The sequence below is a fragment of the Urocampus carinirostris genome, chromosome 14 (assembly GCF_059441175.1).
Source record: "Urocampus carinirostris isolate Australia breed hairy pipefish chromosome 14, RoL_Ucar_1.0, whole genome shotgun sequence".
In the NCBI taxonomy this organism is placed as follows: domain Eukaryota; kingdom Metazoa; phylum Chordata; class Actinopteri; order Syngnathiformes; family Syngnathidae; genus Urocampus; species Urocampus carinirostris.
In genome coordinates, this window is record NC_142362.1 from 27,462,457 (window position 1) to 27,474,565 (window position 12,109).

At 40.7% G+C, this 12,109-nt stretch overlaps 1 protein-coding gene across 3 annotated transcripts in view; it reads right to left on the reverse strand.

Moving 5' to 3' along the window:
* Window positions 1-12,109, reverse strand: part of sytl5 (synaptotagmin-like 5) — a 57,568-nt gene that overhangs the window by 6,862 nt on the left and 38,597 nt on the right. For 2 of the 3 annotated variants that reach the window (XM_088352536.1, XM_088352535.1), the window contains exons 10-12: window positions 10,527-10,622; window positions 4,544-4,609; window positions 1,415-1,593 (exon numbers count right to left, since the gene is read on the reverse strand). In XM_088352536.1, coding sequence (XP_088208662.1) covers window positions 1,415-1,593; window positions 4,544-4,609; window positions 10,527-10,622 — 341 coding nt within the window. The remainder of the gene's footprint in view (window positions 1-1,414; window positions 1,594-4,543; window positions 4,610-10,526; window positions 10,623-12,109) is intronic. The other variant, XM_088352537.1, reaches the window with a different exon arrangement.

Below are 12,109 nucleotides of genomic sequence, written 5' to 3' on the forward strand. Positions count from 1 at the left end.
CGCCGCCGTGCTGCCCTAATTTGATATGTGAGTTATTACAAAATCATTAGTAATCACTGCAATAGTCACCAGCTCGGTAGCCTAGATGGTAGGGCGCCCGCTCTGAGACTGGGAGGTCGCTGGTTCAAGCCTCTGCCGAGTCACTCATTGCCTCCCTGCACATCCGACTCCCAAGAAGGTTTTTCCAGCCCCCGAGATGATCTTAATTTCATTATTGTATCATACACTGGGACTCAAGGGGGCACGGCTGAGTGGTTATTTTGTCTGCAGCACAGTTCTGAGGTCATGGGTTCAAAACCAGTTGCTTTTCTGTGCAGAGTTTGCATGTTCTCCCCCGTCCTTGCGTGGGTTTCCTTTGGACACCTGGTTTCCTCCCACATTCCAAAAACATAACCATCAGGTTACTTGGCCAGTCCAAATTGTCCCTAAGTGTGAATGAACGAGTGAATTGTCTGTCTATGTGTGCCCTGGCAACCAGCTCAGGGTGTCCCCTTCCCAATGCCCGAAGACAGCTGGGGTGGGCTCCAGCACCCCCGCAACCCTACTGAGAATAAGCAGTGCAGATAATGGATGGACACTGGGACTCGTGTGTGCATCACTGTACGTTACTTCTACTCCATTTATTGTAGTTTAGTGAATGATAGAAATCTGACATACAGTAATTTCACATAGATTTTAATCCACTTTTGCTAATATATAAAATACTGATGTTGCTTGAATACTGGCTTTTTTCATTTACTATTCATGTAATGAGGATTTTATATCAATGAAATTTCCTTTTACTGACAAAGCTTTAAGAAAAATAACGCTTTATATATCTGATCAAAATGGATAGTATTTGTTAGCTTTTCATTAGGTTCACTAGCTCAGGGGTCACTAACCTTTTTGAAGCGAGGAGCATCTTTTTCATGATTTTATAAGTTCTAAGTTCTTGGGAACTATCCTCTGTGTGTTCAAATCCAGCTACCGGACTTCCTGTGCGGAGTTTGTATGTTCTCCCCGTGCTTGCGTGGGTTTCCTCCGGGCACTCCGGTTTCCTCCCACAATCCAAAGGCATGCATTTCAGGTGGATTGGCCGGTCTGAAATTGTCCCTCGGTGTGAATGAGCGAGCGAGTTGTCTGTCCCTGTGTGCCCTGCGATTGGCTGGGAACCAGTTCAGGGTGTCCCCTGCCCACTGCCCGATGATTGCTGGGATGGGCTCCAGCACCCCCGTGACCCCACTGAGGATAAGCGGTGCAGCTAATGAGATGAAATGAGAGATTATCTTGTGCAATACACTAACTGTCGGCCTTTGTTCAAATTAATTTTGACACTTGTGTTTTCTCCATTAATGTTCTCACTCATCAAACCCAGAATTAGTCCAGTAGCTTTTCTCCCCTTTGCCTGAAAGCATAGTTGCTACAATTGTCTCACGCATCAGTGCGCTGCCTCCTGTCGTCCCCCGTGGCCAGATTGTGACACTCCTTGACCAGAACGTTGAGTGCGCCCGTCTTGTAGCTGTAGCTGATGTTCAAGAGGATCTCTCCACTGATGCGGGCGTTGCCATAGTCACCCGTCTCGCTATACATGCTCATCATGCTGCTGATGCTGCTCTGGTAGGCGCAGGTCCGTCGTGGCCCCGGAGGACGTCCGAGAAACAGAGAGGATTGAAAGTCAGCTGATGCCATTGTTTTTTTTTTTGTTGCAGAATAAGAACTAACTTTCATTTTTTAAACTTAAAGGTGGGGTGCATGGTTTGAAATGTCCAAGTACACTGTGTGTTAACAATTCCCATTTGAGTTCCTGTCTTGTTTTCATAAGCAATGCTGCTGAAATGGTATATATTCTAGTCCCCAGAAAACGAAATGTATAATAATTTGATATCATGATTTATGTGAGTTAAGAGCCTTTATGGTTTTTTTTCCCTCACTGCGATAATCTGCTTTTGTTTGGGGTTTTTTGGAGCAAATACCAAATCGTTGATGTTATAATTGGGACAGGCCAGGAGAATATCCCACCTATATCTACATCTATATCTATGAGACTATTATCAAACATTAAACCAGTCCGTGGTACAGCCGACTCCCAAAGTCTTTACAAAACGTACCCGATTTTGAACTGAATGACTAGAAAGGCATTGTGGGAAGTAATTTGGTCATTCTGAACTGAATGAAGAGAACAGCAAAATGCCACAGTCCAGAACACAGAAGGTGTGGGAGACGAGGGAAAGGGTGGAGTGTGACGTCGTGATTATCCCTGTGTGTTTTGGGGATTCTGTTTGTTATTGTATGACGGATGCGTCATCATTTGCTCTACATTTGCTCGAAAGGTTTGGTATTTTGAAACCTTACACATATGAAAATATCGAAAAGTAAAATCGCTATCAGGGCAACATTAGCAATTGTGTACAGTTTAGCAGTTTGCTGATTACCATCAGGTGAATCTTAAAAAACAGTAGAAAAACAATTATTACAAATAAAACAGTTCCTCCAAGGAGTCGATTACTGTAAACCAGGGGTGGGCAAACAATAATCCGTGGGCCAAGCAGGCTTTTTTTTAATCTGACTCACAAAACAAAAAGGGTAAAAATATAAGGATAATACATGTGATAGAGGGCAGCACGGCGGCACAGTGGTTAGCGCTTGTGCGGCACAGTTCATGTCATGGGAACTTGTCGTGGATTCAAATCAGCTCCAGACTTCCTGTGCGGAGTTTGTATGTTCTCCCCGTGCTTGCGTGGGTTTCCTCCGGGCACTCCGGTTTCCTCTCACGTTCCAAAAACATGCATTTCAGGTGAATTGGCCGGTCCAAATTGTCTCTAGGTGTGAATGAGCGAATGACTTGTCTGTCCCTGTGTGCCCTGCGATTGGCTGGCAACCAGTTCAGGGTGTCCCCCTGCCCACTGCCTGGAGATGGCTGGGATGGGCTCCAGCACCAACCCCCCCTTTTTTTCCTGCTTGGTTGGCCCACCCGCCAATTTTTTTAACCCAATGCGCCGCGCAACTGAAAAAGTTTGCTTTTTTTGCACAGTTTAACAAAAGATAAATCCCAGCACTGCGGTTACAGGTGCATTATTATTTTTGGTGCATGCACCAACACGGGAATGAATGACAGGATACGTTGGGTGGAAAAATGTGGCGAATAGAGGATGAAAAATACAAATCTTGATTGTATTCATTTTTTTGCACATTCCCAGTACTAATTGGCATAAAGTTAACATTTGAAAAAGGTGCTGTCCGGAAATTTGAAATGTCCTGGCCTAAAGACATGATTGCAGCCTCAGTTAGCTCATTCCTCAAGAACATGCATAGCTTAGACACGCTCAAATAAACTCTTCTTTTTTTCATCTTTTTTGGTTGGCGTTTTCAGGAAAAAAACAGTTACAAGCATTAAGTCACTCTGCACTTTGCCCCTTTCCTGCTTCCTATTATGGTGCCCGTCCCGGATCAGCAATAATAGTATAATAAAAGCAGATAGGCACAGTAGAAAAATATGATAAAGGCTCCTTAAACTCAGTCGGTCATTGTTACGTAATAGAGAAAATATTCTACTTTTAAAAGGTAAAAAAAATAAATAATAATTTTTGTTTTATTACAAAAAAAAGGATTTGCTACTGCTCATTGGTAAGTATCAAACCTCTGGGAAAGGTTTCAGTATGATAAATCATTACACATTAGATAGCTTCAAACACATCATTGCCAACACATTGAGGAAGCACCCACTTCCTGTATCCAGTGAGTGAATGTCTGTAGGTAGTCCCACAAACATTCACGAGTAGGCCTAGTGAAATAGTGTGGGGAGAGTCACGAGATATAGGGAAATAGTAATAGGCATTTAACTCGCACTTATTCCTTTCAATGAAAGATGAGAAATTCGTCTAGTCGAAAAGAGGGAATGCGAAATCATGTTTCATGTCACCGGAAACGTCTGAAAAGTTCGTGCCAAGTTCATGCATCGTTCAGGCATCAGTTCTTTGTTATTGCAATGAAATGTTATTTTACAAGCAAAGTGTCCTTGTGTTTATGGAAAGCATTGTTTAAATATTGGGGGTATCACAAATGCAAAAATTAAGCACCGAACTGAAAGTTCTGCTTGAAATGCATCCTTTCAAAGAAAGCTGTTTTCAATGTTCAACTGTTGTTGATTAAACAATGGTTAAAAACTAGAAACATCCTTTTTTTTCCAAACAAAAGACAAATGTTCAAGCTTTCTTTTGATATGTGCTATACCTATACAGATATGAAACTAAATTTACTGTCAGCCTTCAAAAATGAGTCAAAATGGTAAAAAAATTGGCTGGCACTGGCTCTCTCGATTTGAGAAAAACGTCTGGCATGCTAATAGAGAAAATATTCTACTTATGTCTTTTTTAAGGACATCTCAAAAGACATACCCCACCTTTAAGCTAGTAAAAGAGTTGTATGGAATGTGATTAATAACTCAAGCAAAAAGATGGAAATAAGGCACCAAACTACTCCTGAACTTTACATGGAAATGTTTTGGAAAGGAGGACTGTGCGTCTTACGGCACTACGGTTGGTAAAAATTGAAGCGGGGTCCTTACTGTCTCAGCGTCTGAGTCGGGGACATTGAGGAAGGCCCACCTCCTCTCTGAGGCAGGAGTGGAAGACTAGCACAGGGTTAGGAGAATGAAAAAAGGAAAAAGAAATGAGCAAGGTTTTTTCCATTTTTTTAAAGTGTTCACAGAAAGGACAGAAATACAGCAAGTGCAACCCCAGCATTAGAAGCCGCAGGGGCTCTGGGGACAAGGCTGCAGAGATCACTATTAGTACATCCCGGAACTCGGGACACTCGGTTGCCATGGCGATTATCAGAGCCAAGATACAGAGATTACGGATTTGGCCCTGAAAGCGGCACAAGCGCACATGATCGCAATTAAGGCCACTTTCCTAATCGTGCTGGTCGGGTTTTTTCCGTTACCAAAATAAGTTTCGGGAATTTCTTCACGCTGTTGTGTTACATAAATATAGAATATTTTTCCACCATAAGGCACACTGGATTGTAAGGCGCACCACCAACAAAACAGTCTTTTGTCATATGTCTTTTCATATATAAGGTTCACCGGACTATAAAGTGCATGGAAATAAACTCCTGTAAGGGCAAGGATTGCACAAAAAAATTAAAAAGTCTGCATTGATTAATCAGTTATCACTGATCACAATTGCATACCATTAGATGTAAAGAAATCCGAACCCAGTTTGCAGCGTAGAGTGCGCCAGATTTTATACACTAGAGCAGTTAGTATACAGTAGACATATACAAAGGCATTCATCTCATCACACTATTTTTAAACACAGTACCAAAATGTTGATGTTATTATTGGGCCGGGCCGTGAGAATATCCCACCTACTGTATATCTATGAGAATATTATCAAACATTAGCCTGGTCCATGGTACAGCCGACTCCCAAAGTCTTTACAAAGCATGGAATATTTTGGAACTGAATGACTACAAAGGCGTTGTGGGAAGTAATTTGGTCATTCTGAACTGAATGAAAGAATGGAAAAACGTGTGTCACTTACAAATAACGTTAAGATCAGGCCTAAAAAACAATCCAGCCCGAAACAACCCGGCCCAGCAGGTCATGAAGCCCGACCCAGCCTGAGCCCGACCAATTATCCACCGTCATTTTTCATTGTTTCCAAGTGTGCCGCAGAGCGCCTTGCCAAGCATCTTATATGGGCTGCTCTGTGTGAGAGAGGGACTGATTCAGTTGCACGAAACGAAGAAAAAGAAACGAAGAAAAACGACGAGTGGATAGTTTAAAAAAGAAGGCAGCGAGAAGCCCGGTCCAAACACGAAGGTAATGATTGACAAATTTGTGATCTTACTTCCTCTTACAATGTTTAGTTTGAGCTGAGAAAACAAACACTACCGTAACATATCTGGTTAAAAAGGGTGTGGTAATAAGATAACACCTAATGCCTTTCCATATGTTGTTTGCATCTCTAGTAGTGTAGCGGATAGGATCCAGCACTCAACCCACCGCAATCTAAGTTTGATTCCCATTGTATTATAAAATCATGAACAACTATCCATGCCCCTAGTGGCCAGTTGGTGGTAATCTTATCATTGCTATCTGGTTCAATCCCTGTTGTCACCATTGTTATGCAATTGCACTCAGCAAATTGTCTGACCAATCATTGCACAAATATGCTGGCGCAATTTGTCCACATATAAACCGCACCGGATTATAAGGTGCACAATTCAAATTTCTGGCCAATTCGGGATTCAGTCCAGAAAAAAATGGTATTTCAAATATAATAGAGCACGCACGATACAGGTTGTGTTAAAAACTAAATAAATACTGCTAATCACAATATTTGTGCTAAAATTAGCCCTGTAAAAGCTAATGTCAGTTTCCTATTTCCCGCCGATTCATTGTTTGCAGTGTTAAAATCAAAATGTACAAATGTAAATATTTTTAAAGTTTGTTGACATCAGTAATGCAAGAGAGTATTTGTTTTCAGTAACAAACACAATGATGATGATTATAATGTTTACTTAAGCACAGTTTTAATCACATGCCAAGACGATTTGACAGCAGTGATGTTGTTAAATGGCACAAATACTATACATTGATAATGGATTTAAGGGGACATTGTGTTATATTTGACCTCTATAGTGTCTAGTGAAAGTATTTGTTAATGAAAAATGTTTTGACATACTGCCACATTTCAGGCTTCAAACTTAAAGCAAAAAAAGTTAATATTTCCTTAGAATCAACAACATGTGAGACACAATTGTGAAGTGGATCCAAATTATTTCAACATTATATTTACACCGAAAAAACTGAAAAGTAGATCTTGCCCCTCTGTTTTCTCAGCTCAGCTAATTAACGCCAAAAGTTCCCTGATGACTTCTGAAAGATCAAATGTCAACCTAAATGACTAACAATGACAGAGTCTCAGATTAAACGCACCTACCCAGTAATGGGCTTCGAGGTCTGTGAAAGGAGACACTTGAGAAAAGACAGCATTATGAAGACCAAAGAACACACTGGGCAGGTTTGGGATAAGGATAACACTGCACGCTGCATGGAGTAAAGAGGACTGACTTAAGATTCCTTTGCCTGAGTCCAGGCTTGTCTGTATTAAAGATTTGTTTTGCAGAAAATAAAGATGCAATACTGTATTAAAAGGTTGTGGAAAAGTTGAAAGCAGTCATGGGATACAAGGAGATTTTGCAACATACACACATCTCCGGCACTGTGCGAGCAATACTATCAAAATGGAGAGAGCATAAATCCAAAACAAACCTAACGAGACCTGGACTTCCTTCTAAACCTTCGGCCCAAACAAGAAGAAAACTAATCAGTGAGGCAACCAAGAAGCTGTAAAGTTGACTGTTTTTGGATTTGGATTTCTCAGACTTCCATGCTATGAAATTAACCTGTTTTTATATTCCTAAATATAAGAACAATCATCACACACAAACACATAGTCACGTTTCAAAGATCAGTCTAATTTCATTGTTTGTAAATAAGTTTTTCAATCTTATTTCCTTTTATTGTGAAGTCGCGATTGAGTGTGACTTCATTTCCTGTTCATTTGTCAAGAAAATAAAGCACGCCTACTGACCGATTGGGGGGTGTACGGCCGGGGATTCTGGGAGGATGGCTGCACGGTCGTGCACGTTCCATTCGCGAGGGAGGTTAAAACCTAAATGAGTGTTTTCATCTGAGTAATTCTGCCAACAGAGAGTTTATATCTTGTATATCTCTCACAGAGGCCCATGATCACATTAGACACAGTTGAGGTGGGACCATTTGTGCATTAGGCAACTATTAGTCGCACTATGCATAAATCAGCCCTTCATAGACCAATACTATTTAAAAGCGCCTCAGCATCAAGCCACGCGAAAGACACAAATAACACATGGAACTAGCTGCTTAGGGCCGATATGACCAATGTTGAACTTTTTGGTGGAATGCAAAGCTTTACCTTTGGTGTAAGACTGACACTGCGCATTACCCTGAAAACTCCATCCACACTGTCAAACATGGTAGTGGCGCAATCACGCTCAAGGGTTACTTTTCTTTACCATTACAGTTGATGGGAAGAGGGACAGGGCCAAATACAGGGAGATTTAGGTAGAATATCTGTTTTAAGCAGACTTGTTGTGAAACATGGCAACCATTTCAAGTATTTAGAAGTACTTCACCCGATATCCCAGCCCTATTCAATCATTGAAATTACTACATTAAAATGCAAGCATTTTTAAGGATTTCAAGCACCTGTATAAACCCTGTAAATAGACCATGTTAAATTAGTATTTAAAAATGACTTAACATTCCATGGTAACTGAAAATAGTGTGTAATTCGAAGTATTTTCTTTAAATGTTGTAAGACTGGGATGATCGTTTTTATATAATTATACATCTTAACATGGCTTTAATCTTCATATGATTGTGTTCATCTGCTTGTTGATATTAGATCCTATGTTTTCACTTTGAATTTTGACGCACCACACCCTCTCCATCAACATAAGTGTGTATAATTCTCACCACAATCGACCTTTTTGTAAAACAACAAGGATGAGGTCGGAGTCCTGCGTGTACACTGCGACAGAACAAACTTGGTGATGCATCGAAGCTATTTACACAGTCAACACGCGCGACAGGTGTTAGCACACCTAGCGCGCATGCATGCTGAAAGTAACCATCTAGCTAGGATTGGCCGGGCTTGAACTTTTGGCCATATTGCCATGTTTCTGGCTCCAAACATATAGAAAAAAATGTTTTCTGTGTATCAATGTAACCCATTTGAGAAAAGAAACTAAATGTATTCAACATTCTATATTGTGAAAAGCAGACATTAAATGCTCTGTAGGATTGAGGTAAGAACTTTTTAGCACCTTTACATTGTTAGTTTTAAATGATTTAGTCGATTTTGCTTTATCCCAGTTTCTGTAGCCAGGGATCGTCGCGGCAAGGACCCCTTTCTTGGCTGCTACCCAGCTCTCCATGCACCCGACCCCTTTGGCCCCTCCCGCAGGTGGTGGGCTCATGGGAAGAGGGACCCACGTCGTCCCTTTGGGCTGTGCCCGGCCGGACCCCGTGAGCAAAGGCCCTGCCACCAAGCGATCGCCAGCGGACCCCACCTCCAGGCCTGGCTCTAGAAGGGGGCCCTGGTAACCTGCATCCGGGCGAGGGAAACTGTGGCCTAATGTTTTTTTCTCTTCATAAAGGGTTTTCTGGTCTGCGTTTTGTCTGGTCCCTCACAAAGAACCTATTTGCCATGGGTGACCCTACCAGGGGCTAAAAGTCCCCGACAACATAGCTCCTAGGATCATTGGGACACACAAACTCCTCCACAACGATAAGGTAGCAGATCATGGATCTGATCCCGGATACAGGTGGCTGAAATGAGTTTCCTCCGCAGGGTGTCTGTGTTCTCCCTTACAGATAAAGTGAGAAGCTCAGTCATCCGGGAGGGACTCCGTGTAGAGCCACTGCTCCTCCGCCTTGAGAGGGGCCAGTTGAGGTGGCTCGGGCATCTTTCTCCAGTGCAGTGATTTTCAACCATTGTGCCGCGACACACTAGTGTGCTGTGAGAGATCGTCAGGTGTGCCGTGAAAAATTATCCAATATCAGTTTTAAAAATTTAAAATTTTATAGAAATTTTATGAATCATTTTCTGAGAATATTATGTCATTATCAAGTAAAAACTGTGGGTATTATAAATTATATTGTAATTAAACATACCTTTCAGTGTCATTTTATAACATTTTCGGTTAGTGGTGAGCCGCAAAATTTTTCCAATGTAAAAAACGTGCCGTGGCTTAAAAAAGGTTGAAAAACCCTGCTCCAGTGTATTCTTTCACAGACATCTAAGCCCACTACAGGGCACTTGCATTTAAAACTGAGACACCCAGTTGCACCTCATTTGTCATTGTTTGTCATTTAGGTCGACATTGGACTATTCCGACGTCACCAGGGAACTTCTGGAGTCAGTTGGCTGAGCTGAGAGAAAAAGGGTGCTAATGTTTTTGAAACACCTACTTTTCAGATTTTTCATTGTTAATATAAAATAGTGAAATCATTTGGTTCCACATCATGATTGTGTCTCTCATGTGGTTGATCCATAAAAAATAGTTTCAGAGGCAATACGACATAAAGTTCTGAAAGGGGACAATACTCTTGTTAGTCACTGTAGTTGAAATACGGCTTTGATGTGAGTATATACAGTAGGAAGAATATCAGAATATCAGTAAGGAGAAATTCTGCGTTCTTGTACTCAGTGCTTGAGACGGTGCCACCATATTTGTATTCGGTTGTATTTCATAGGTAGGCTTACTTGTTATGTTTAGCCTTGTGTTGCTAGCAAGGGTCTTGTATTACTACAATATCGGCGAAGGAAGAGTCATTTAACAAAATGCATTGTAATTCGTCTTCTGCTTTTAAAAAGTAGCGGAGTAACACACCATGTCGTAACGACAACTGAATTACAAAATTGTATCAATAATGTGTTACAGTACTTGTTACCGAGAATAGTAATTGCATTATTTTGTAACGTTGTTGTTACCATGGATACAGCGTTGCTGAGGTGGCGTCCCGCCGTCTGGCTGTGGGCCGACATCAAGGCGTCGATGTCTTCCTCAGCATCCGGGTCTGAGAATTCCTGTCCAACGTCAAATAAAATGTGAGTTTTAACGGAGTTGGCCTCCAGGCAGTTGGCCACCGCAGAACTCTTTTTTCGAGAGTGTGTTTTTAAACTTCAAACACTTGTGTACGGTTTACTTGTACACATACAAAATACAACTAATGTAAACATGCATTTTTTTTAAATACTTGCAGAGAAATTAGCATGTATTTTACATAATCCGAACCTCACCTAAAGGGAGCTGAAATAGTCCACCAGATAAAAAGGAATAAATGAAAAAATACGCGTCCGCTATCTTGCTGCTACAGGTACCAAAAAACCTCAAAAAGCTGGGAGAACACATTAGATTTTTAGTCACTTATAATCTCTGTAGTTTGCATTCTTCTTTGTGCTTTGTACTACTCATTTTTCAGTTGCACTACACAATACAGCGACAACTAGTGGTCAAATATTCCATATTGTCCCTTTAAAATAAAAGCCAGTGGCGGCAGGTACAATGAATACAAGCAGAGTACCCAGTAATTAACTATATGGAACACCTTACTTTTTACGAAACACAACAAAATAAAACTCTTTCCCCAAGTGGAAAAAAAGTACAAATTTCAAGAATTATTTTGTTATTTTACTATGAATTAAACTAACTGTTTTTCAGTTCTGCCCCTCCCAGTGATAAAAAAAAAAGAAAATCTGGAAAAAATTATAAGCAAACGTACAACAATGCTAGATGAGAAAAGTTTGCATATTTTCAGCATGGTTTTTGTAATTTTGCTGGGAAAAAGCATAACATAGCTTAGAACAAGAAAATTATAGTTAACATTTAAAAAATAACTGCAAACAGGGTATTAATAATTTGGGGGGAGTGTAGTCTGCCTACTTTGTTTTGCGGGGGAGGAGGGCATTGATATAGTATAAATGACCGTAAATAACAACAACAACAACAACAGTAATCATATTCGAGATCGGCAAAACAGGGTCTATCATTTCAAATAATGTGAGTTGGGTGTGAGTATTCACCTCTTCCAACAGTTGGGAACCCAAAGTGTTGAAAGAGGCATATTAGACCAAAAAAACATTTGTCTGCTTTAAAAGCTTTACATAGGCCCTATAAGAAGGTATGTATTTACTGTATATTAGTTATATTAGCCTACTGGCAAAATTACTAAGTTGGATACATCTTGTAAAGAATAATCCCCCATGTACTCCACTCTGTATGTTTCTTTGCTTTATTAATATTAAAGAAATGCAATAAAGAAATTCAATTTTGGTGTTATTTTTTGTTTTGAGGACTTGAAAAAAAAACAGCCTCAGAGCCGTCACTTTATGTCACAATATATGACTTTACTGCGTTTGAGGGGACATCCTGTATCCCATCTTTTTACAACCTGCTACCAGTGAGAAAGTGGCAGTCAAACCTGTCACTTCCCAACGGTGAACTCATACCAGCTGATCTTCCCTCTTGTGTTATAGTTACACCCCTAGTTGAAATTGAATATTTATTTGACGCA